General features: G+C 31.1%; 6 protein-coding genes across 9 annotated transcripts; 2 read left to right on the top strand and 4 right to left on the bottom strand.

The window, feature by feature from the left end:
* The first annotated feature begins 5 nt into the window (after positions 1–5).
* Positions 6–2,481, top strand: LOC105839784 (AP-3 complex subunit mu-1). The gene is made up of 9 exons (XM_012686329.3): positions 6–224; positions 410–594; positions 697–931; positions 1,047–1,206; positions 1,285–1,398; positions 1,566–1,745; positions 1,830–1,988; positions 2,064–2,114; positions 2,174–2,481. Exons 1-9 carry the CDS (start codon positions 190–192, stop codon positions 2,306–2,308), a joined length of 1,254 nt encoding a protein of 417 aa, XP_012541783.1. The 5' UTR covers positions 6–189; the 3' UTR covers positions 2,309–2,481.
* A 78-nt stretch (positions 2,482–2,559) lies between these two features.
* On the bottom strand, positions 2,560–4,596 carry LOC105839786 (transcriptional adapter 1). Of its 2 annotated transcripts, XM_012686330.3 has the most exons (6): positions 4,090–4,596; positions 3,809–3,845; positions 3,529–3,735; positions 3,097–3,446; positions 2,856–3,015; positions 2,560–2,778 (listed from the first exon to the last, which is right to left on the bottom strand). In XM_012686330.3, the coding sequence occupies exons 1-6, from the start codon at positions 4,158–4,160 to the stop codon at positions 2,650–2,652; spliced, it is 954 nt and encodes a 317-aa protein (XP_012541784.1). In that variant the 5' UTR covers positions 4,161–4,596; the 3' UTR covers positions 2,560–2,649. The 2 variants fall into 2 exon arrangements, with proteins under 2 accessions (XP_012541784.1, XP_012541785.1); XM_012686331.3 differs by lacking the exon at positions 3,809–3,845 and having other exon boundaries at positions 4,090–4,595.
* A 456-nt stretch (positions 4,597–5,052) lies between these two features.
* LOC105839787 (polypeptide N-acetylgalactosaminyltransferase 35A) lies at positions 5,053–8,251 on the bottom strand. Of its 2 annotated transcripts, XM_036293528.1 has the most exons (8): positions 8,056–8,251; positions 7,926–7,959; positions 7,629–7,832; positions 6,854–7,535; positions 6,650–6,767; positions 6,080–6,568; positions 5,880–6,011; positions 5,053–5,689 (listed from the first exon to the last, which is right to left on the bottom strand). In XM_036293528.1, the coding sequence occupies exons 2-8, from the start codon at positions 7,957–7,959 to the stop codon at positions 5,528–5,530; spliced, it is 1,821 nt and encodes a 606-aa protein (XP_036149421.1). In that variant the 5' UTR covers positions 8,056–8,251; the 3' UTR covers positions 5,053–5,527. The 2 variants fall into 2 exon arrangements, with proteins under 2 accessions (XP_036149421.1, XP_012541786.1); XM_012686332.3 differs by having other exon boundaries at positions 7,629–7,959; positions 8,056–8,250.
* Positions 8,252–8,770: 519 nt separating this feature from the next.
* Positions 8,771–13,617, top strand: LOC105839783 (syntenin-1). Of its 2 annotated transcripts, none has more exons than XM_012686324.3 (8): positions 8,771–8,987; positions 10,499–10,568; positions 10,699–10,893; positions 11,047–11,160; positions 11,288–11,523; positions 11,600–11,753; positions 11,848–11,957; positions 12,119–13,617. In XM_012686324.3, the coding sequence occupies exons 2-8, from the start codon at positions 10,518–10,520 to the stop codon at positions 12,171–12,173; spliced, it is 915 nt and encodes a 304-aa protein (XP_012541778.1). In that variant the 5' UTR covers positions 8,771–8,987; positions 10,499–10,517; the 3' UTR covers positions 12,174–13,617. The 2 variants fall into 2 exon arrangements, with proteins under 2 accessions (XP_012541778.1, XP_012541780.1); XM_012686326.3 differs by lacking the exon at positions 8,771–8,987 and adding an exon at positions 9,039–9,062 and having other exon boundaries at positions 12,119–12,173.
* A 177-nt stretch (positions 13,618–13,794) lies between these two features.
* On the bottom strand, positions 13,795–19,040 carry LOC105839782 (exportin-2). The gene is made up of 16 exons (XM_012686323.3): positions 18,819–19,040; positions 18,585–18,730; positions 18,165–18,503; positions 17,967–18,074; positions 17,789–17,881; positions 17,542–17,709; positions 17,312–17,441; positions 17,088–17,251; positions 16,801–16,990; positions 16,130–16,328; positions 15,799–16,059; positions 15,356–15,447; positions 14,976–15,282; positions 14,727–14,894; positions 14,339–14,649; positions 13,795–14,102 (listed from the first exon to the last, which is right to left on the bottom strand). Exons 1-16 carry the CDS (start codon positions 18,901–18,903, stop codon positions 13,957–13,959), a joined length of 2,907 nt encoding a protein of 968 aa, XP_012541777.1. The 5' UTR covers positions 18,904–19,040; the 3' UTR covers positions 13,795–13,956.
* A 719-nt stretch (positions 19,041–19,759) lies between these two features.
* On the bottom strand, positions 19,760–22,817 carry LOC105839777. Its single transcript, XM_028194821.2, has 5 exons — positions 21,796–22,817; positions 20,745–20,980; positions 20,581–20,644; positions 20,245–20,432; positions 19,760–20,172 (listed from the first exon to the last, which is right to left on the bottom strand). The coding sequence occupies exons 1-5, from the start codon at positions 21,874–21,876 to the stop codon at positions 20,040–20,042; spliced, it is 702 nt and encodes a 233-aa protein (XP_028050622.1). The 5' UTR covers positions 21,877–22,817; the 3' UTR covers positions 19,760–20,039.
* Between the last annotated feature and the right edge of the window lie 94 nt (positions 22,818–22,911).

The raw sequence follows: 22,911 nt of genomic DNA, 5'->3' as shown, positions 1-22,911 counted from the left end.
AACATAGGTGTTCCTAAACTGCTGGTCGCGGAAGTCTCGGAATTCGGTGGGAGAGAGAACATATATTTCCAAACCTACTCTGGGATTATCAGCATATTGTTTGAAATATTTTCAATTTTGTGCATTGGCATTGAAATTAATCATTTCGCAATTTAGAATTTTAGTCACAAACATTTATTATTTATAAAGATGATAAACAGTCTCTTTATTATAAATTCTTCAGGGTAAGTGTCAAAGCATGAAAAAGAAAGTAGACCACAGACTTTGACAGATCACTTAATTTTACATGAATTATAGACACGCATCATATATATATATTCATATTTTATTATCATGTTATATTAATATTTTCTGTCTTTGCTGGTTTTTTTCTCATTTTCCTATTCTAACATATTCTGTATGCTTATAGAGATGTTTTTATGGAGAAACATTGGAAGAGTGCAGTCGCACGTTCGCTTTGTGACTATTTCTTTGATCAGCAGCGAAGGGTCTTGTCTCCAGAGGACACACCACCAGTGATAGCTACTCCACATCATTATCTCATTAGTATATATCGCTGTAACATGTTTTTTATAGCAGTGTGCATGACGGAGGGTAAGCTTAATTTGATAAATAATTCTATTTATAAAATTTGTATTTAATTCTATTTATAAGATTGTATTTAAAATAAAAAAATTTCTTTTATCTTTTTTCCAGTTCCACCATTATTTGTTATTGAATTCTTGCATAGGGTAGTAGATACCTTTGAGGATTATTTCAGTGAATGCACAGAAACCATTATAAAAGAAAACTATGTGGTGGTATATGAACTATTGGATGAGATGTTGGACAATGGTTTCCCTCTGGCAACAGAATCTAATATATTGAAAGAATTGATCAAACCACCTAATATTCTACGCACCATTGCTAACACTGTTACAGGAAAATCCAAGTAAATACATCTCAAGTTATGTTAGTATGTCTAAATGTAAATATAAAGTTATGACATTTACATTTAGAAATGTATGCAAAGGATTATTTTTTAGCATAAATTTATTTATATATAGCGTTAGTGCAATCTTACCAAGTGGACAACTATCTAACGTTCCTTGGAGACGAACTGGAGTGAAATACACCAACAATGAAGCTTACTTTGACGTTGTTGAGGAAGTAGATGCAATTATTGATCGAACTGGAGCAACAGTATTTGCAGAAATTCAGGGCTATGTACGTTTTGTAGTACATATCTCTTACAGAAACATTAATTATATAATGTGGTATTAACACGTGTAATTAATCTTTTAGATTGATTGTTGTATAAAATTAAGCGGTATGCCAGATCTCACTCTCTCATTTATGAATCCGAGACTGTTTGATGATGTTAGCTTCCATCCCTGCGTTAGATTTAAAAGATGGGAGGTATATATAATGTAACGCGTTATACACACACACACACACACACACACACACACACACACACACACACACACATATATATATATATATATATATTATGTGTGTATACTATAAATATATATAATGTATGTGTACATCTGTGAAAATTAATTTTTGTTTGTCCTCTTTAGTCGGAAAGGATTCTTTCTTTTATTCCACCTGATGGTAATTTTCGACTCCTCTCTTACCACATAGGATCACAAAGCATTGTAGCAATTCCTATATATGTAAGACATAATATTAGTTTAAAAGAACCAGGGGGTGGTAGATTAGATATCACTGTTGGACCAAAGCAAACTATTGGTAGAACAGTAAGTTATCTTTTTTTAAAATGTATGAAAATTGTTAATTATTATCATTCTAATTATTATTACTGATCATTAATTTTATCATAGGTTGAAAATGTGATTCTAGAAATTCCTATGCCAAAGATAGTTTTAAATTGCACTTTAACACCAAACCAAGGAAAATATTCATTTGATCCCGTCAGCAAGATATTATTATGGGATATTGGAAGAATTGACGTTTCTAAACTACCAAATCTTAGAGGATCGGTAAGATAATTGTAAAGCTTCTACAAATATGCATCTATATAATACTGATAATTATTATGAAATTTTATATTTTAGATCACAATACAAAATTCAACAGCTGTTACTGAATCAAATCCTGCCATTAACGTATGTATGATAATACATCTTTTTTTCTAATGAGATGGACAATTTTATTTTTATTTCAGGTGCATTTTACGATTAATCAATTAGCAGTATCCGGATTGAAGGTAAATCGGTTAGATATGTATGGAGAAAAGTACAAGCCATTCAAAGGTGTCAAATACATTACTAAAGCTGGCAAATTTCAAATAAGAATGTAAATATGCTAAAATTATAAATAATATCCTTTCAATATTATATTAGATATGTAATATGTATTCTCTTATGTTATTACATCAAGAAATTAAATGTGGTGAATTAACACCACAATGTACACGTAAATGTATAACTTGCAATAATTTACTATGTACAAAATAAAAACAAAATAACAAAATAACGTTAAACAATTTAATTGATCCAAATACATTTATTTTATATCATATAGAAAGGGAGAATGAATGTAAGAAAAAAATAATTAAAAATGCTCTATTTTAATAATAATCCTATTGTAATAAGACTAAATTACAAGCATATATAATATTAAGACCATATTGAGAATTTTTCATGTTGATGGTTGACACAATAATTTCTTTGCCTCTAAATCTTCCCACGTTGGATGAGTAGCATATATATATAATCGTTCCATATTGGTAGCATATATGGTGTGATTACTAACGAGATTTTTATAAATCTGAGAAAATAAAACTACAAGTTAAAATATGATTTTGACACGATAAAATATATAATCGAGAGATATTTTGTCATTACCTTTAATGCATATTGTAAATCGGCTGTGCTTACTGGTTTTAACGGTGGTCGAGTGACTTGCGTGGAGCAAGCGTACGAAAAAGCAGTAGACTGTTCAGCTTCCTCAAAATTTGGTTTTGATGTAGGAACTTGGCCATAAGGCTCCATTATTTCTGTTGGTCTGCATTTCAAGATGGATCCAATAATAATCGTGTATACACTGTATACAATATAATCATATCACAATTCGCTTGCAACTTACTCGGAATTGAATGGATTTATGTATATGGAGTTTCTTTTCCATGAGCTAGGTACTGGTTCTCCTATATTATGAATGAAAGTACCATCCCGAACAGTATACCCTTTTCTACGTGTGAAGATTGCAGTGAGTACATTTTTCAAGAAAATTTGCGTGGCAGCTATAACAATATGTGCGGTATTCTCTTCAGCACCATCCATGTTATTTTCCCATGCTGCGAGCATTAGTCGAGCCAATACAAAAGTGCGATCTGGCAATACAAGTTCTTGGGCACTGGAGCGATTGGCGCCTATAGGCTCGTCGCCAACAGGCGATGAAGCTTGACCCAATACTTCCACATACATGTCCACTGGCTATTGCAAAGAAACAATATAAATGATAGTATTTATTGCATATTGATATTGTACTATAAAAAATATACGTGTATCTACAAACCTCAAAATTCGATTTATCAGTTTTGTATTTGCGTTTCAGTCTCAGTCTTTTCTCCTTTGAAACTTTGTCTCTTTCTATCTTAATTGGCGCAACGGCAGCTAATCCACGAACTTTGTTAAAAAGACACAGCAAGAATTCATTGTGCAAACGGATTTGATCCTCTGTCATGAGATTACGTGCTTCAGAATCAAATTCTTCTTTTGTAGTCTAAAACAATGATTGTACATAATATGCGAAATAAGCCAATTGCTACCAGAACTAAACGAGAAATTCATAGTACCTTCATTTGAAACCACAACTTCATCTTCTCGAAATACCTATCGATAGTTACAATAAAAAAAGATAAATATAAGTGGTAAATACGAGTCAAGCACGCGCGGTACATGATGCGCAAAAATAATTCAATATCGATCATTAAATATTTAGATTAAAATATATTGTAAAACGTTTTATAATAAAATTGTAAACTTTTTTGTGAGTAAAATTGTAAACAGTTTTATAGGTTAAGTTTATATTAATATTACACATACTCGTCTTAATATTAAAAATAAGAAAACTTACACTTTTGCGTTATCACCAAGTGATGTCATGAGACTCTTTCTAGCCAGACTTAATTCCTTTGACGTGGTCATTCTCGCGATTTTCCTTAACTTTTCGTTATTACATAGACGCGTTTTAAACAGTCTTGAAGTCGAACCAGTCAAACCAAGTCAAACTGACAATGAGTCTAAACCGGTCTAACGTTTTATCAGGTTATATAGGGCTATGTTCCGTTTCACGCATGATGCGCATAATGCATTATTCATCCTCGTTTAACGTTTGACCAACAAGGATGAAAGATGCATCATGCGTGTATCAGCGTGTGCTTTCCAGCAAGACAAATGTTAATACGCATGATGCATTGTTCATCTTTGTTGTTAAACGTTAAACAAGGATGAACAATGCATCATGCGTTGAAACGGAACGCAGCCACTGTCTTGTTTAGTCTTGCTGGAAAGCGCACAGCGTGTATCATGCATGAAACTGAACCAAACGGAACGCACCCTAGATTAAAGATTTTATATCTCAGATGTTCTGATTAGGCTGCATTTTCCTTTTGGCGCTTGTAAGCATCATTTGTCCTTGTTTAATCATGATGAACAACAAGGATGAAATAATGCTCACAGCGCTGTGAACGCCAAATGGATGGGACCTCTACAAATGGAACACAGCTTTAGTATTGCTTAAAAATTCTTTAAAAAAAAGAGAGAGAGAGAGAGAGAGAGAGAGAGAGAGAGAGAGAGAGACATTTAAATGTTGAAAAGAAAAAAAATAAAAACTTTACAAGTGAACTTTACAACTTGAAAAGTAAAAACGAAAATTCTAAATTAAAAACTGGAAACAAAAATTCTAATTTGAAAAGTACATGTAACACAGGTAGGTTTAATGTTAAGTTTGAATTGATTAAATCATGGTTCGATATGCAAAATTAAAAAATAGAAAATAAGTAGACACAGGAGTTGTTAAAAATTAATTTTATAAAGAATCAATTAATTTTCATTTTTAATGCAAAACTTATATACAAATACATTTTATAAATAATATGTTTATTATAATCTCTGCACATTTGTCAATAAGTTTCTTATAATATTATGCAAAAGTATAGTACTGAGAATATTTTTATAATTTAAACATATAGAATCTTTATCAAATATAAGTAGGAAACATACAATTATTATACAAGTAAAAAAGATACAAAAAATTTTAAAATGTATATACACATTCAACAAATTGTTTTTTATAAGAACTTTTTCTATACAATTATGATACTTTCAACTGTTTTAAAACTCCACTTAATTAGTTTCTTCTTGTATTGAGTAATATTACTTAAAAATTCGACATATATAAAGTCTACTTGTAGTTAAAATTATTTGTCAAGTACAATTTATCAGATCTACCATTTTCTTCCAAGCCAGTCTTCAAATTTTTTTTTCCTATTTTTACGACTTTTCTTTCTGCGTCATCTGACTACCTTAGACGAAACCTTTGACCGGACAAGATCCCACGTTATCAATGAAGCATTTGATCTCGTGCATAAATCCATGACAAGCGGAGTATTTCTTACGTCGCGTATTGCTCCTAAGCAAGTTCCCGTTGCCATATTGTAGATAGGTGTACCATTCTGTAACATTCGATAAGGTATTTAAAAGTATTTTCAATAATTGTCGATAAATGTCTAACATAATTTATTAAATTAATAAGTGGATGTAAAAAAAGATAACATTTCTAGGAGAGATTGTTGTAAAAAAACTATTAGAAAATATTTGCTACAAGTTTAGGATTTTTGTGATATAAGCACTCAAGAATCTTACAATATGCTTAAGACGCCAATCTTGACTCCCTCCCATTTCGTGACACTTTCCGAGTTTTGGGATTTTCTCAGATCCCTCCATGCAAAGCATCTGGCCAAGTACCAGTTCATTTTTATCGGTCTCATACCACATCTACAAAAGTAGTATATGAAAATGTGATACAAAATTATTTTATCCCTTCTTATTTCATAATAGCCTACCTGTGATTTAACTCGTAAACACGGCATCAAAATAAGTCTCGAACCTTTAGTTTTGATATCCTTTTCACTCTGGATGCAAAGCGCGGTATTTGAAAGTCTAATTTGATACTGATCGGTATAATTCCTCTTTCTCGAATGCCAAGGTTGCATCGGTCTTTGATCAAGTCTGGCCCATTTATCCTTCAGTCGTTTTTCTGTATCATCTGGTAGTGTTAATTCAGGATAAACTACTTTCAAGTACCATCCGAATGTTTTGCACTTTAATTTCTGACGCAACGCTAATCGTTCCGAGATATCGCCGTAATCAATTGTTTTAGTATTTTTCAGAAAATAATCTTTATATTCATCCATCCATACGTGTGCAACTCGCAAGGAATTCTTTAACATCGAGTCTTGCGGATCGTCCGAACCATACGGCCGTCGTCTTCTAAACACGTGACCCACTCGTGAACAGGGAATAAGCTCGATACTGCCTCCACACATCCATATCTAAAAAAAAATTAATTACTGTTACATATGTGATAAAACAAATATGAAAGAGAACTTGCTAGAACAAGAACCAATATTTACTCGAAATGATATCTCAAGATTCTCTCCGCCCCAAACGTCCATACCGATGTCATATTCTCCGATTTTTGTAAAATATTCTCTATCAATAGCAAACAACCCTCCGGCCATTGTTGGCGATCTGTTAGCAATATTTATTTATAAAAAAGGCGATTATATATATATTTTTACAATTAAGCACATTTGTATATAAAAGTACTGCTTTACTTGATGGGCTTTACAAAATCGTCGTCATCTTTTAATGTTCCAATTGGCAAATTGTCCCACTTAAAATGAAGACCCCAATTAAAGCCACCTCTCACCAGTGGACTCCCGGTATATTGAAACGTATCTGCGTTTATAATATCGATCACTGGCATCGGTACAATGTTTCTTGAATAAGCAATCCTTGAAAGAAGCGGCTCTATCCACATTTCATTTACTTCTATGTGACTATCTAGAAAAATCAGGATTTTGCCAGTTGCTCTTCTAGCGCCAAACACTCGCGCTCTGATCAAACCTTCTCTCTTTTCAGTCTTGAATAATCGTACTCGATAATCAAAATTGTTTCTAATATACATGTTTATTTTTTCATGCAACACAACACTATTGCTATAATCATTCACCAAGATAATTTCATGCAGGAGTGCCATCGGTGTTCTTTCAAGTATAGAATGCAGGGATCTTAACAAAGTAGTATAATGCTCATTGTAAAAACAGATAATTATACTGGCATTTGGCAACGTGGCAGAATATTTTTGCGCTTTGCACAGTTTGTGTCTTGTGTCTGGTATATCTCTTTGCATGCCAATATTGTCTGATATTAAAATGTTGAAAGCATAGTTTTTGTAACCCTCATCTCTCTTTTGTTGATCCTCCAAATTTTTTACCATACCTAATTCGTCCAGACCTATATTATAAAATATTTTAATTATAAAATTATGCTTAATATTATCTCAAAGTTGAGAATCGAATAACAATATCAAATATAAAAAAATTATACCTTGATCTAACATGACTGCAGGCTTCACTGGAATAGGCTGCAGTTGCTGTGAGAGCAGATCGTTGTTTCTGACGTTTTTATTACCCTTTAAATTGTAAGCTTCTTTACCGATTATCATATGCTTTTCATTGCGTGCAATGATAACGTTGTCATGCAGCATAATCTCTTTGTCGATGTGGTCTCCCCGATTGGAAATACCAGGCACTAACATTGTAGGAGTGGTGGTGATGACATTTTGTGACAGTCTTGAATAAAGATACAGACTGAATGCCCATGTTAAAGAGGCTATTACTATACCTGACAGGAACGACACGTATCTCGTTGACATCATCTATTAGATAAAATAAAAGATCAATGATCGCTTAGCTGTTTTTAAAAAAATCAGTGGTAAATAAATAGAGAATCAAAGAATCATGGATATATTTACTGCACGTTATAGTTTAATACGCCTACACGAAATCTTGAAATGTTCAAATAGTTTTCGTCATAAAACGCATCTCTAGTAGAGAGCAGGTAGTGATCTTTAATTGACACTGACAGCCGGGTACAAATGCATCACCATCTTTGCAATATCTGATAGAAACCAATAGAAACCTGCAGAGAGAATCAGAGAACGACTTATTCCGACACTTTTCATAGAACCAGAGAGGAACCTGAGAGCGGTCAACGTCATTTTATGGGTGTTTCCGTCTATCAGCGCCTCTATGTGCACAAAATGTGCACATTGAACTATGTAGTCAAAGGCAATTTTTGGCGAGATCGTTCGGTACGCTTTGGACATGTTACCAAACGATGGCCAAAAATCGCCTTAAATGACTTGACCCGTCGATTTTATCACCAGTGTTGCATAATAAATTTTGCTATGTAGTACCAATTTCGAAAATGGATGTACTGGCGGTAATGTACATACAAGTAAATTTCGACGATTCTACGAAAAAGAAATAAGCCACTTTTAATTGTTTTTATTGATAGAAACAGCTAGGGATTTTATCTTTTAAAGAAATTACAAAAAAGAAGTTAAATTTTAAACTAAGATTAAAGTTGTTAATTTGTATAGAATATGAATTATTAGAAAATTCAAATTTAGACGTAGCAACGCCATATTGATATAATTGTCACTCGTGACTACTAGAGGCACTTTGTCTCCGTGCTCCCGTCAATAACATGGGCGACTGTCGAATGTCGACCCCGCGCACGACATCGTGTATTCGATCTATTTATTCTGGTTGATTGCGACTGTGCGTCAGTTGACAGTTTACGGCAGATAATATCATTAAAAACCTTGACAGCATTGTATCAATAGTTTAAATTAAATTTAAATTAAAACGCCATTGCATCCTTTTTCACTGACATCTATTGGTAAGTCACGCTTTTATTCGTCATAATATCGGTATGCGATTTTCCATTTCACACCATTTCATTAATCATCGAGCCGTGAGTAGACGCATATCTTGACCTATTATCGCTAATTATAGTTTAATTGTATCGTACCCTTAACGTACGTGACTTACATTAACCGGCGTATGTAAAGTTCCAACATTCATAAGAAGAATCCAACCTAATTAATATAATCGATACGATTTCGACAATTAAGTATTTACTTGATATAAAAATACACACTTATCTTTTGTTATTAGCTCTACAGGATACATTCTTTATATTTGCTTTTAGATATCTATTATCTTTGTGATGTACAATATGATACAGTGCATGCATTAAAGACAAAATATGATTGATACAAAAAGTGATTTAAAATGTTCTTATTTGTTAAAACAAGTCTTGCAAATTTGGTGCAAGTGCAGAAGTTGAAAGGCTTTGTCTAATACAAAATTTAAGAATCTTTCTAAATTATAACAAGAGATAATAAAAGCTTTATACTTTATATAATTTATATATTAGATAAAAATATAATTTATGAATTTATTTACTTTTTATATTTAGTTTTCATTTTTCCCAAATTTGTCTTTGTTATTTTGAATCTGTTTTAACTTTTGATTATTAAATTAATTATTATACTATAACTACTTTAGACATTATAGAGCTTGAAGAAAAATAATTAAAGAAAAATAAATAACTTGTCAAAACTTCATATATTTTTTCTTTTAGCTTTATAAAATATCAACTTGTTTTGTATATTACATATTAAATAAGAGTTATGTTTGATAAAGCAAAAAGAAGTATGACTCATACATCAGGAATGATGAAAAATCTTACGTGCAAATAATTGTGAAATTATTTGTGATAGACAATTTTTTTACATTTTTATGTTGTATGCAAAAATCTGAAATGTTACTGACACAATTGTATATTTTTATTTTAATGCAGGTGTCTCTGAACTATATAATTACTTTTATAGCTTTGTTTGACATATTGTATAACAACATATGTTTGATGATTTTAGAATTATTAAACTGAACTAACTGATACTTCTTTTAGATTAGATTAGATTAGATTAAGCAGCAAATTATACAAAAATATCTATACTAAATGTATACAGAAGATTTTTAATCAAATATTTTTTATTCCTCTGTTAAAATCTCTAATTCTAAATTAATTCAAGTATCCTTAAGTGTAATATATATAGAAACTTTTTTTGCAAAGAACACAAATATTCCATATTCAACAAACAGAAAAATAACTGACTCATATGTGACTACTTTTGTTATGTGATCAATAAAAATAGAGAAAAATATTTTTATTTATATTCTTTGTTTTGCCAAAAGAAATTTTAAAACCTTTACTTACTATCCTTAACAAGATCAAAAATAAAAACAAAAATCTTAGAATAAGAATCAATAAACGAATAATAAAAGCAGTTAATAATAAAAATCTTAGAAGGAAAGAACTAACACATCAATATTTTATTACAGCATTCATAAAGAATTCAAAATGTCTTTGTATCCGACACTAGAAGATATGAAAGTAGATCATATGATGAAGGTAAGCTGTAAAGGATTCATAATCTACTCAAACCTAATTTAGATTATAATTTGTCTTTTTGTATTATTGTTTACAGATTTATATTTTGTTTTTATATAAATAATTAATGATTTTTGAAATAATATTGCAGGCTCAGATACAAGCCGAGTCACAATATGTTGCCTCGATCGAATCCACGACTCCCTCGGCTCCAACTTATGTTCCTTCTGCACCGAATATACTGTATCCATCCTTGGGAGATTACATGGGTCTCGAGTTGAATGAAGAGACCATTGCGCAAAATATGCCCGAATATGCGCTCACTACACGCCAGAATGCGAATGATGTATTTCAACTTTGTATTGAATAATTTTAATTTTAAGCCTAATTTTTAATTATATATAACAAATATTGTACTTAAATATTCATATTTAATTCAATTTAATATTAAAAGAAATCTAAAAAGAAATTTAAAAAGTACAAATCAACATGATTTTAGGTAGCTCTCACTTCAACGGACATAACATGTGGCCCATTAGCAGGGATGATCGCTCCTTTGTCAGGACAATCCAGGGCTTTGCAAAAAGCTCAAGTAACAAATGGTATCAGAGAGGTAATAATTGTCTGCTAAAGCGATTTCTATCATTTTATATATAACATATTTCTTAAATTCCATGATTAGGTGCACATTTCTTGTGAAGAATTGTAGGGTTTTAACAAAATTATTGTTCTTTTTTTAGTTGACACTTTGTAAGGATGGTGATGGAAAAGTTGGCGTTAGGGTACATACGATAAATAATGGAGTTTTTGTGTGTCTCGTGAGTCAAGATTCTCCAGCAGCAATGGCTGGATTACGTTTCGGTGACCAAATTTTGAGCATCAATGATGTCTGCGTTGCTGGATATTCAATGGATCAAGTACACAAACTTCTCCGTAACGCGAACGTCAATGGGATCAAAGTGGTCGTGCGTGATAGGTCAGAAAATTTTATATGTAAAAACTTCAGTTTTACTAACGCTTAATTATTTAATGGAATATTAATTTTACTACAGACCATTTGAGCGTACTGTAACAATGCACAAAGACAGTATGGGTTATGTCGGATTTCAATTTAAGAATGGAAAAATAATTGCTCTAGTGAAAGATTCGTCAGCTACGCGAAATGGACTTTTAACTGATCATCAAATACTCGAGATTAACGGAAAGGTTTGTGAATGATAGAATATCTACTTTATATTCAACATTCGCGAAAATAAATCTAATAAAACGGTTATATTAGATAAATCGATAAATTTTACAGAACGTAATCGGGATGAAGGATAAAGATATCACATCAGAGATTGAAAAAGGTGGAGACATCATCACCGTAACGATAATACCATCGTACATTTATGATCACATGGTGAAAAAGTATGTATTTTGTTATATAAAATAAAGTTTTGCTAGATATTGATCATTTGGAAAATTTATGTAAACTCCCTGTGATGAAAAAAAAGCAAGGTTAAACTAATATAAAAATATTTTTTTTTATTGTATAAATTATATTACTAATGTAATATTTTTTTCCTTAGGATGTCAAACAGCTTGTTGAAAAATTTAATGGATCATTCTGCGCTGGATCTTTAAATTGAAATAAATTGTCTCAGTTTCATTTATGTCATACAACTGCCATTGGGCATGTGCATTATCCTCCGTAGCTTAATTACAAAAAAGTAACGAATATGCTACATATCGTATGCCATAAGTATATTTACAAGATGCCAATCTTATTCCCATAGCAAGCGTATATGTGATACCCGTTTAGAAATAGCCTACATTACATGTGTTGAAATGTGTATTTCAACACACCAATTGGCTAAAAATTACTAAAAGATATTTATCAGAGATTATTTTTTTATACAGAAGTACATCTAAACTTCCAAAAAATATGGAGATCTAAATATTCAACTCCAATCGTATGGAGAAAGTATAGGCAGTTACATTTATTCTAATATGACCAATTATATTTGCACTATAAGATGATACATGTTATATCTTTTGTTATACAAATTTTTTCCATATATCGATTGAGCCAATTATCTCGCAGTTATATCAATATGATATATGACTTTATCTTTTTCCCGTTATTGAAAATCTTTTATATTTTAATTTTTTCCACAGGAATAAAATGATAAAAATTCATTGACATTTCTAATATGATTATTGTTTATACTACAAATTTTTTAAATGTAATAAATTATTTTAAATTTTTATGTATGTATAATAAAACACATTTTTAACATTTTAAAAGAAAATTTTGTAATGAATATACTTTCGTTCCAACGAGCTGTAACGTTTTTCTGAGTAAGAATTGTAAGAAATCGTACCGTGTAAATATCAATGGTTATTACGATTAATAGACAAGCATTAATTATTTTTAATTATCCTTTAAATATCTTCTACGATAAATTATCTATTTTATATTGTACAACAGCACATCATTTATTTGAAATTTCTGGACTGCCGTATTTATCACAATGATAGAAACATGATATAAAAATGTTTAAGAAACAAGAAATAATGTACGTAAATACCAATCTTTCTCACATACTTTTCGATATCTTTAATCAAAGATAATAAACGTAGATCTTTAGCATACTTTTTTTAATTGATTCTTTAGGGAAAAGTAGATCAATATTTTACTTTTCCATTATTTGTAAAATATTTCATCAACTTCTTCACTATTCTTAGAAACTATTAGTGCTATTTCTTTTTTAATAAGAAAAATAAAAAGATATTAGATTTGATATTAGATGACAATTGTTCTTATATTTGAAAAATAAAACTGTAATCAGATAAATAATAGGTAAATTTTCTATTGCATTCCATGCATTTTATTTGAAAAACAATTGTAATAGTGTCAATGTTATTTTAAATAAAACAAAATATTTCATCAACTTCTTCACTATTCTTAAAAACTATTAGTGCTATTTCTTTTTTAATAAGAAAAATAAAAAGATATTAGATTTGATATTAGATGACAATTGTTCTTATATAGCTGTGTATTAGATTGATTAAATAAATGATTAAAGAAAAAATTGGGTATTTATTAAACCTGAGTTATGTAAGTAATTGGTAATCTCTCCACTTTGGATAATTTGTATGCATTAAAATTATAAATACGATTCCATCAGATGTATGTTTTTTTTTCGTTATCTTTAATGTATATTAAAATAATGGTATTTTGAAAAATGACGAATATTTTCTATAATATTGTAAATTACAAATAGAATGCGATAATGTATTTCACGAAGTGTACAATTACCATATAAAAATGATTCTCCTTTAATTACAATTTGTTAAGTTCAATATTATTCATTTTTCGAGCTATCAAATGGATTTTCAGTCTGTCTCGAACATCTAGTTCGTATTATGCAACAGTTATACCAGCTGTTTGAAGATAAGTTTTCAAGTGATTTGCGTTGGCTTCAGGAATCTGACCCAACAATCCCGATAAATGTCCTGGTGATAATCTTCCAAGACCTTGCGCCAAATGCAAACGTATATCGCCGATATCTGTTAACATGTAAATGATTTTTGTTATATTTCTACACAAAATCTAACGCTCTCTTCTAAAAAAAGTTGAATATATTTAATATCTAATTAAAAAGTTAAATACTGTGTGCATGTGTGTGTGTGAATAAAAAGAAATAATAAATAAATTATAACCTATTGCAAGAGAATCCATTTACATATTAAAAATAAAAGCCGTTTATTACAAGACAAATTAAATGTAGAAGATTAATTCATACTTTGTAATGGGTCTTTCTGAAAATTTCTCGCACAGATAAGTTGACTGTATCCAACTTGGTAGCCAACAGCATCATCGAGTTCCGGAAATAAATCGTCCTCTGGTAGCGAGCTTTGATCTTGCGGCAGTTCAAAAAATTCCACCAACGTAGCCAATAAGCGAGGATAGTACGAATTGTATGGAGCTTCGAGCATTGCGGGGCAATCGATTAGCAAATTTGAAATTCCAACCGCTACTACTTTTCGCTCTACTTCGCCCGATACTTTTTGCAGATCAGTTATGAACACACGCTCTACCACCATTCCAAACATTCTAAATATAAAACGTAAACTGTAATTTCTTATTTCTTTAAAAAGTACAAAATGTCTTCTTATATTTATAAAACTCACTGCGGTTGTATTTGATCAACAATTGCAATCAAGCTCGTCGACGTGTATCTAATAATGTAATGTGCAAAAAATACTATTAGACCCTTCACAAACTTCGTTGTCTTCGACGTTGACAGTCTTTGAAAAAAAATAATAAAAATTTGTTTTATATACGGCTCCAAAATGTTCCTGCAACATTACACTAGCGTTACAATCGTATATTTTGATTATTAAAAATGTAAAAAGAAAATTTTTCGCAAATATTCTTACGGTTCAAAGTGTTCAATAATGCTTTGTATTAGTGAAAATCCTTCATGATCATTCGCTTTCGATGCAACTAGCTTCTGGAACACTCCCAATAGCGCACTCGTTTTATCCTGTGCTACAATTTGACGTGAGCCATGACTAATAAATGCTTGTAATAAACGAATTAAAGGATGTATGTTAGCTTGACGTTCAAATAGTACAGGGGACAATAGGCATGGAAATAGAGCCATATATGATTCTGGTATATCTTGAGTCGTGGGTCGTAGCTCCAAAAGCAATGCAAGTATTTGGAAAACGTAAGGAATAAATTCTGCAAAAAAAAAAAGTTAATATTTACATTCACGTGCAATTACAATTGTAACATGTAATTATACATAGCTCACCTGGTATGTCTTGTTGCAAAATTCCTTGAAAAATAGGAAACAACGCTTGTTCAAAAGATGATGTTGCTTCAGGGTTTGTCTTGCAAACAATTCTAGAAAAAAAAAAAAAACAAGTTTTATTACAAAGAATGCAGAATAACACGTGGCATGTAAAAACGATTGTTTTGTAGTTTATGGGTCTCTCATCCGATTCAATCAAAATCGTCAATCAAATCTCATATACATATATGCCTTGAGTTTTATCTGACTAAAAAATTGAAAGATAGTGAAAGAAAGATCTAAGACAAATAATAAGCCACATATCAGGAATCCATATTTCATTTACAATATTATAAAGAATTCGAATCGTAAGATGTCGTAAGATAAAAATAAACAGGCAAAGTCAAAATAACATTTATTTACACGAGCAATATAAACAATATCATTATGTGTTAATAACTTACTTGATAGACAAACTTAAAGTTTCAAAGAGATAATGATTAAAGTTTGGTCGACTTGGATTGCGAGACACAATCGCCAGTTTCTCAGTAAGTTTCGGAAGTAAATCAGCTAGGTATGGCACTACGGCTTCTTGCAAGATACCGAAACTCCTCATGATAGCTTTCATAATATACTCGTTCTCCTCGGAACCCGAAATGCTCATACATGCAAAAAGTCCTTTCAATAAATCTGCTGCTAATGGCGATATATCAACTCCTTTGACTCTATAAAATTTGAAAGTTTTCAATGAATTGTATAAATTAATAATCGAGATGTCACTTTTTTATCTCTTACATAGACAAATTATCGGCACCCCTCATTGCGAATATCTTTTCAATCGCACAAGCTGCGTAACTGTGCACGACAATACTGCTGGCGCTTAGATGTCTTATTAATTGTGGCAAATTTCCTATTACCATCTCACGAGGTAATATCGATCTAAATGTCATTATAAATTTTATTGCATCTGCTTTAAGTACTGGAAACTCGTTTACTGAAATTTATTATTATTATATTGTAACTTTTTATTTATATAGTAAATCATGTATCAAGTTTTTTTTTTCTTAATTGAAAGTAATTATATACAATTGCAGATTAGTTAAGAGAAAATAGAATTTTAATAAATATAAAATAAGTCTTAAAAGGTCAGCAATTAATCCGAGAGTAGTCACAGTATTTTAACACTTCAGAAGCAAGAAAAAGTTTAGTACATTTTTCGTTACTGATTGAAAATCCGTATCTACTTCATTTTTCCTTACTTAAAAAAATTTATAAATTTATATAAATATCAATTTAAAGTAAGTTATAGAATATGTGTATATATATATATATACATATATATATATATATATATATATATATATATATATATATCGCGCGCGCGCATTTATGTAAAAAACAAGATTATATTCTTGGGTTTAAAGCTCAAATTAAATTACTCTTTTAAAACACATGATTCAATATACCATCTGGTTTTGCCAGTTCAAATTCGATATGTTGAGCTGCAAATTGCGGTATAGAAACAAGCTCGCTACTTTGAGTAACTCCATGTTTCTGCGTTTGTCCTTTACTCGTACTACTAGTAACAAGATAAATAGCGGCATCTTTACTGCGCCAATGTTTCGACGGTTCTTCGGCATATTTTTGCAACATCATCTAAAAAAATGTGCAAATTTTAAAAATACATATGCATCTTAAAATTCACAATATAGATTAACTGAGAGTAAAATCAATGTGAATGTCTTTATTTCACCTGTATATAAGTCCCAAAAATGTCCATAATCTTCGCTTCAAAGTACTTGGATAGTACTTTAACTAAATCACATGCAGCACGCCTCCTGGTATCCACATCACTACCTTCGATATCTCGTCTAATATATTCTTCGGGATTATCCACGAATAATTCATTGTCTGATTCTGCAAAATTTTTAAGATCAGTAACGCTAATTTATTATATTTTTACATTGGTATAGTTACCTCTAAATTCCATGTTAGGAATAATGACTTTTTCACAAATATTACTAAGAGTTGTCGGATCTTCAAATAAATATCTATATTGTGCCCGATCGGCTACTGTAGCCAGAAATTGCAATGCATTTGACACTAGCTGTAATAACACATCACTGTGCAAGTATATTTTTGTATTTTGTAACTTGTATTTTTTTCTGGAAAAATTCATTGCAAAATAATATTAAATTTGTACTCACAGCATCATATTTGGGATGTTGTCCTGTAGATGTAAGTAAATTCCAAACTGCTGTAACAAACAAGGGTAAATAAGGCTGAAATTCCTCATCGTACTTCTGAGCATATAGGCCAACATTGTCGCACACTTGTGACTTTAATTGCTCTATTACACCAGCTTCTTCCTCATCCTATAAACAGATTTTTAATTAAAAGATTGTTTCAATTTTATGCATTTAAGTAAGTTAATAATGTATATTTTAAAATTACTGTAGTTTGCAAAGAAGGAACATCAACGTGCAACAAGGTATGAAAGTTTTCCATCCACGATTTCATATTGTCTTCAAAAAATTCTGGCAGATCCTGTATTAATAATATAATTCAAATAAATTCTTATATGTTGCTAATAAAAACAAAGAAAAATATGACACATATATAAAATACTTACTTGGAAGTTAAGAGAATAGAAAACTTTACATAAAATAACCAAGGAATTATATATAACTCTTAAAGCTTCCATATTATTAACATGTACTTGTGTCAAATTCATTGTAGCCTGTAAAATATTTTATTAAAAAATGCCTATGTCTAAAAAATATACATTTTTAATGCATAAAAAACTTACTATATAAATTTAAATACTTACTAAAAACAGATCTGTCAAAGGCTTTGCAAACTTATCTAATACAAATTTTATTTCCGTCCATAGGCTTTCGCTTTTAAATTCGTATCTATATCTTTTAAATAGGGAATGCGCAGTGTGTAAAACTCCATTGATTACATGGAAATCACCAGTATTGAACTTGTCCACCATCTGATCAATCAACTCTGGCCACTTGTTTGGAAAGTCGTACTTTCCAATAATAGATACTGCATCTGACAATTGCTTTTGTATTGAATCTGGCGAATGTAACATCAGATTGACGATTAATTTCTTGATGGTATCTCTATCCTGGATGTGTATACGATCCACTGAATCCTCTTCCTGAAACGATAGTTGTACAATAACTAAATAGTAACATACAATATAAGAATATTAAAATGAAAAAATAATATGAAAACCGACCACTTTCCAATTGCGCTTAACATAGTTCTTAAATGCAACTGCACCGGCAATCCTAATCGTGATATCAACATCAGACTTATCCACCAAGTGGAGTAGCAATAAGGGATAGTTTTGATTGATTTCCACCGATTCTAAGAACTTCTCGGCTGAAATGCAATCCGGATATTAATGTGTGAAATACATACTAGAAATAAGAGATATCTCGAAGACAATGAGATTGCAGGTTATAACGACCTGGACGTCTGACGTTCACGTCCGGATTGAGGGTGTGCTTCAGATATTGGCTCAGCGTTACCGAATTCTCATCCGTGAGTTCCATGTCGATGATCAGGAAAGCAATTCCTTTTATCGACTATCTTTTTTTTCAGAAGATACAACGCGACGGCATCAACAGAAAGCAATGTTGCAGTTGCATATCGTTCCATGCAACAACCGGCTTTCCGTTCCTCCGTTGTGGTAAATTACATGAATTCTAATCAACGTATTTCATTGGCTGTCGACAAATGCTTGCGGCGCTTGTGTGTTCGACAAGTTTTTTTGGCGGGAATGTGATAATGGCTCAGAAAACACAACCGTTGCATGACAGTTGAGTAATTTGCTAATATAATTGGTCTAAATTTAGGCCTGGTTCCACAACTCACGGTTAAATTAACTGGCCGATTATTCCATTGGAATTGACCAATCGTATTTGTCGTTAAGCAAAATTAACAAATACGATTGGTCAATTCCAATGGAATAATCGGCCAGTTAATTTAACCGTGAGTTGTGGAACTGGGCCTTAAACAGGTAATAACATAGATACTTCTAGAGCTAGCCAATCATAACCATTCCATTCTTTTGAGAAATGGCTGTATTTGGCCAGTTTTATATAACTCCGATATTGTTAAACCCGACGTAATAAACGTAGTCGTAAATTAAACCGAGATTAAAGTTAATCTACGTTGGTAGAAACATGCCATAGACCTAGTTTACACTGCTTTTGATACGCGTACCAAGTGCTCGGTGTAAACTAGAGCAGAGTCTCCAAACGCCTCAGATTTGCTCTGCCGAATGCACTCTACTTCTCGCGACAATATATAATAAAATTCCTCGAAGAAACATTCCAAACGCTCTTGTATTTAGAAATGATTGCACTTAAATAAAGAAATACACTTATATATATTTCTGTATCTTTTAATTATACAATTAGTAAATTCTTGTAAATAACGTATATGTACATATATGTTATATCGATATACAACGTCAACTTGTTAATTAAGTTTAATTATTTAAAAATCACTTAACGTATATTTTACAAAGTATTAGTAAATTATAAATTATTAAGTACTTTATAAATTATTATTTATCGTGAATTAATTAATTTTATATAGCAACTACGTTTAATTGATACTTTTCCAAAATGTTTAATTCTATTTTTTTTAATCAATTCAAAAGGAGAAACAAATCTTAAATATATTAGAATAAATTAATTTTTTCCTTTGTCTTAGATTCATCGAGTGTGACTTTACTTCGCTTTATCTTGTCCTGTATCTTGTTCAATGTCTCTTCTTCCAATCTGATATTTTTCATTAGACTGCTGTTGCTCGATCTGCATTAAAAAATGTTACATTTTTAGCGTATGAATGATCAAATAAATTTTATACGATATCATTTTTTCTACCTGATATTGGATATTGTATTATTAAGGTTTGATAAGTCGTCATTATCATCAACGTTAGCTTCAACATAATTTGAGTCGCAGTCTCTTTTCATAGTATTCAATTCTTCCTTTAGAATCGCAAGTTCTTCGCTAACTTTTCTGCATTCTTTCTGGTGATTTTTGAGGTCTTTCATCAAAACGTATCTAGACTTTAAAAATAAAAATAACTTGAACTATTTATAACTTATTTACAAATAATAAAAAATCTCAGAGAAAATATTGTATTATTATTGGTCGAAACGAGTTGAATTAAATTTTGTAAGTAATAATGCAAAACTTATAGAAATAAAATCATACGTAATTCGTAATCCACTGAGAAAGACCTTCCGCGTAGTTTCCTATTCCCGACAAACAATCGTTCCTAAAATCAGTCAATTATTCAAAGTGAGTTTTTTGACGTATAAACTTAACTTTTAGTAGCGACTAAAATTTGAAAATTTAATATAACTGCGAAGGTTTACCATTGTTTGTGCGATGTGTTTGTTCTCGCGTTTTGCAAATCCTTTATCTCCTGCTTCTTCGCAATGTGGATCCTCATACTTTCCGATATCTTCTCCTCTGTATCGGATATCTGCCGCGACAATTTTTTAAAATTTCTCTCAATGTTGCTATTACTCTCGAATAACTTGGATTTCTGATTCTTCCAGTACTGTATCTCTTTGTTAGACTTCTCAATTGATTTTTTCAAGGTCATAAACTGAAATATCATATATTTGATCATTACGTATTTCTTTGTCGCGATGAAATAAAATATAAAATTTAATTAGATAACAATATAACATATATTATTGTTATATTAATTTAATATAGTATAGTAAATATCATTTATATTATTATAATATATATATATATATATATATATATGTTAATATTACATAAACAATATTTTTATCTAATAAACACAATATTAATATTCTAAAAATTATGTTATTAAATATGTATGCACAATAATAAAACAAAATGTACGTGTGTGTGTGTGTGTGTGTGTGTGTGTGTGTGTGTGTGTGTGTGTGTGTGTGTGTGTGTGTGTGTGTGTGTGTGTGTGTGTGTGTGTGTGTGTGTGTGTGTGTGTGTGTGTGTGTGTGTGTGTGCGCGCATGAATTACTGGATTTCTTTCTTATAATGTAAAATGTGTACTTTTGTATTTTCTTCGCTCTTTGAGAAACGACTTTGCAACTTAATTCTACTGTGCGTTTTATCTAGCTCGGTATAATTTTATTTTGTCGTGAGATAATGAAAAGATCATAAAAGTAGATCGAACCCAGTGAAAAATAGTACATCGAATCGATATCGATTCGACGTCGAAATCATCGAATCGACATCGATTCGACGTCGAAATCATCATTTCGATGTCGATTCGACGTCAATTGTCGAATTCATTATCGTTTCTCACTGGGAAGTGTATTAGATCAAATCACTTAATTATTTGCACTTAGCATATATTGTTACGAAACGTTAAATTTTTGCAAGCTATTTGCAAATAGTATTAATGTACGTATTCATATGTTTCACCTGTTCGATGTGAGCATTAATTTCTAATCCCGGATTTTTAGGGTTCTCGAGGTTTGTCTGGCTGCTCGCGGATTTTTCCATTTCTTCGTTTTCGCTGATAGCAGATAACACGATGTCTATGAAATCAGGAATATCATTCAGGAAATTATTTCGAATGCGCTACCAAACAATCGTGAAATTCGAGCTTGTGGATAATATTCATAAATCGCTCAAATCTTGCACGAAATAAAGCGGTGCAGAATATTATAATTTCATTTGTATGAGTATAAGCAGTTGTTCAAGTAACTTGAAGATGTTATTATGTGTTATCTCACGAGAGAAGAATAATATTTTATTCATTAATCGCGTTTTGTTCTAACCAACAACAGCTTCAATGGTTTGATTTGTCGTTTCGCAATTAACCGGTAATGGCACAGAAAGAGCTAGAGAGTTTTGTGAGTTGTTTTTAATGAGAATTTTAAGTTTCTGTTTGTTCTGCTCTTTTACGTTTATGTGTAAATTAATTTCTACTCGATTTAACTTATCTTTTAGCTGTCTTTTAAGTCAGTTTCTTAAAATTATTTCTCGCGTAATTAAATGTATTTATTTTAAAATAAAATGTAATGGAATCAATGTCGCCAACATTAATTTGTCTAGTTTCGTGGATTTTTCAAACCGACCAATGGCGAGGTAACCCGAGAATCTGGGAAATTTTAGAAATTTTTTATTTCATGGTTGAACCCTTTGGATTTGCGAAGGGGTGAGTTTTGAACGTAAGGCGGGGTCGACAGATGGAATTCGTCAAGTCTCCCTTTTCTTGGGACAGAAAAAGCAATTGATTTCTGCGAGCCAGTACAAGTTTGTGAGATGATTACAATAACCATAATGATTATAATAATACATTCTGTGTATTCGCGTTAAGGTTTACGGCGGTCGCATGTCACATATAAAACCATTCATGCCAAATCGGTAGAACAATCGACGTACTGGCATTATCGAAGCAGACGAATATAGTGTTAATCAAGGTATCACAATTGTATTTGCGTCATCCAACGACAGTATATGTATACAAGCGCGGAAGTATAATATAAGGTCGCATTTGATATGCGAATACTGCAAAATTTGGACTCACTATGG

This window comes from Monomorium pharaonis, chromosome 11 (genome assembly GCF_013373865.1).
Source record: "Monomorium pharaonis isolate MP-MQ-018 chromosome 11, ASM1337386v2, whole genome shotgun sequence".
Classification (NCBI taxonomy): domain Eukaryota; kingdom Metazoa; phylum Arthropoda; class Insecta; order Hymenoptera; family Formicidae; genus Monomorium; species Monomorium pharaonis.
The sequence above is the reverse complement of the archived record's forward strand: the minus strand, read 5'-3'. Positions and strand labels throughout refer to the sequence as shown.

Bases quoted from the DNA above. Each gene is read 5' to 3' on its own strand.
- LOC105839784 (XM_012686329.3), top strand. From the start codon at position 190: ATGATAAACAGTCTCTTTATTATAAATTCTTCAGG. The intron at 932-1,046 runs GTAAATACATCT...ATTTATATATAG, and splicing joins ACTGTTACAGGAAAATCCAA to CGTTAGTGCAATCTTACCAA. The intron at 1,746-1,829 runs GTAAGTTATCTT...ATTTTATCATAG, and splicing joins AGCAAACTATTGGTAGAACA to GTTGAAAATGTGATTCTAGA.
- LOC105839786 (XM_012686330.3), bottom strand. From the start codon at position 4,160: ATGACCACGTCAAAGGAATTAAGTCTGGCTAGAAAGAGTCTCATGACA. The intron at 3,736-3,808 runs GTACTATGAATT...TCATTGTTTTAG, and splicing joins AGTTGTGGTTTCAAATGAAG to ACTACAAAAGAAGAATTTGA. The intron at 3,016-3,096 runs GTAAGTTGCAAG...CTTGAAATGCAG, and splicing joins ATAAATCCATTCAATTCCGA to ACCAACAGAAATAATGGAGC.
- LOC105839787 (XM_012686332.3), bottom strand. From the start codon at position 7,959: ATGATGTCAACGAGATACGTGTCGTTCCTGTCAGGTATAGTAATAGCC. The intron at 7,536-7,628 runs GTATAATTTTTT...TTTATAATATAG, and splicing joins TGCAGTCATGTTAGATCAAG to GTCTGGACGAATTAGGTATG. The intron at 5,690-5,879 runs GTAAGATTCTTG...CGAATGTTACAG, and splicing joins ATTGGCGTCTTAAGCATATT to AATGGTACACCTATCTACAA.
- LOC105839783 (XM_012686324.3), top strand. From the start codon at position 10,518: ATGTCTTTGTATCCGACACTAGAAGATATGAAAGTAGATCATATGATG. The intron at 10,894-11,046 runs GTATTTCAACTT...ACATGATTTTAG, and splicing joins CACGCCAGAATGCGAATGAT to GTAGCTCTCACTTCAACGGA. The intron at 11,958-12,118 runs GTATGTATTTTG...TTTTTTCCTTAG, and splicing joins TATGATCACATGGTGAAAAA to GATGTCAAACAGCTTGTTGA.
- LOC105839782 (XM_012686323.3), bottom strand. From the start codon at position 18,903: ATGGAACTCACGGATGAGAATTCGGTAACGCTGAGCCAATATCTGAAG. The intron at 16,060-16,129 runs GTAAGAGATAAA...CAAATTTTATAG, and splicing joins GGTGCCGATAATTTGTCTAT to AGTCAAAGGAGTTGATATAT. The intron at 15,283-15,355 runs GTGAGCTATGTA...TTTTTTTTGCAG, and splicing joins TTTGCAACAAGACATACCAG to AATTTATTCCTTACGTTTTC.
- LOC105839777 (XM_028194821.2), bottom strand. From the start codon at position 21,876: ATGGAAAAATCCGCGAGCAGCCAGACAAACCTCGAGAACCCTAAAAAT. The intron at 20,981-21,795 runs GTGAAACATATG...ATGATATTTCAG, and splicing joins TTAATGCTCACATCGAACAG to TTTATGACCTTGAAAAAATC. The intron at 20,173-20,244 runs GTAGAAAAAATG...TTTTTAATGCAG, and splicing joins AATACAATATCCAATATCAG to ATCGAGCAACAGCAGTCTAA.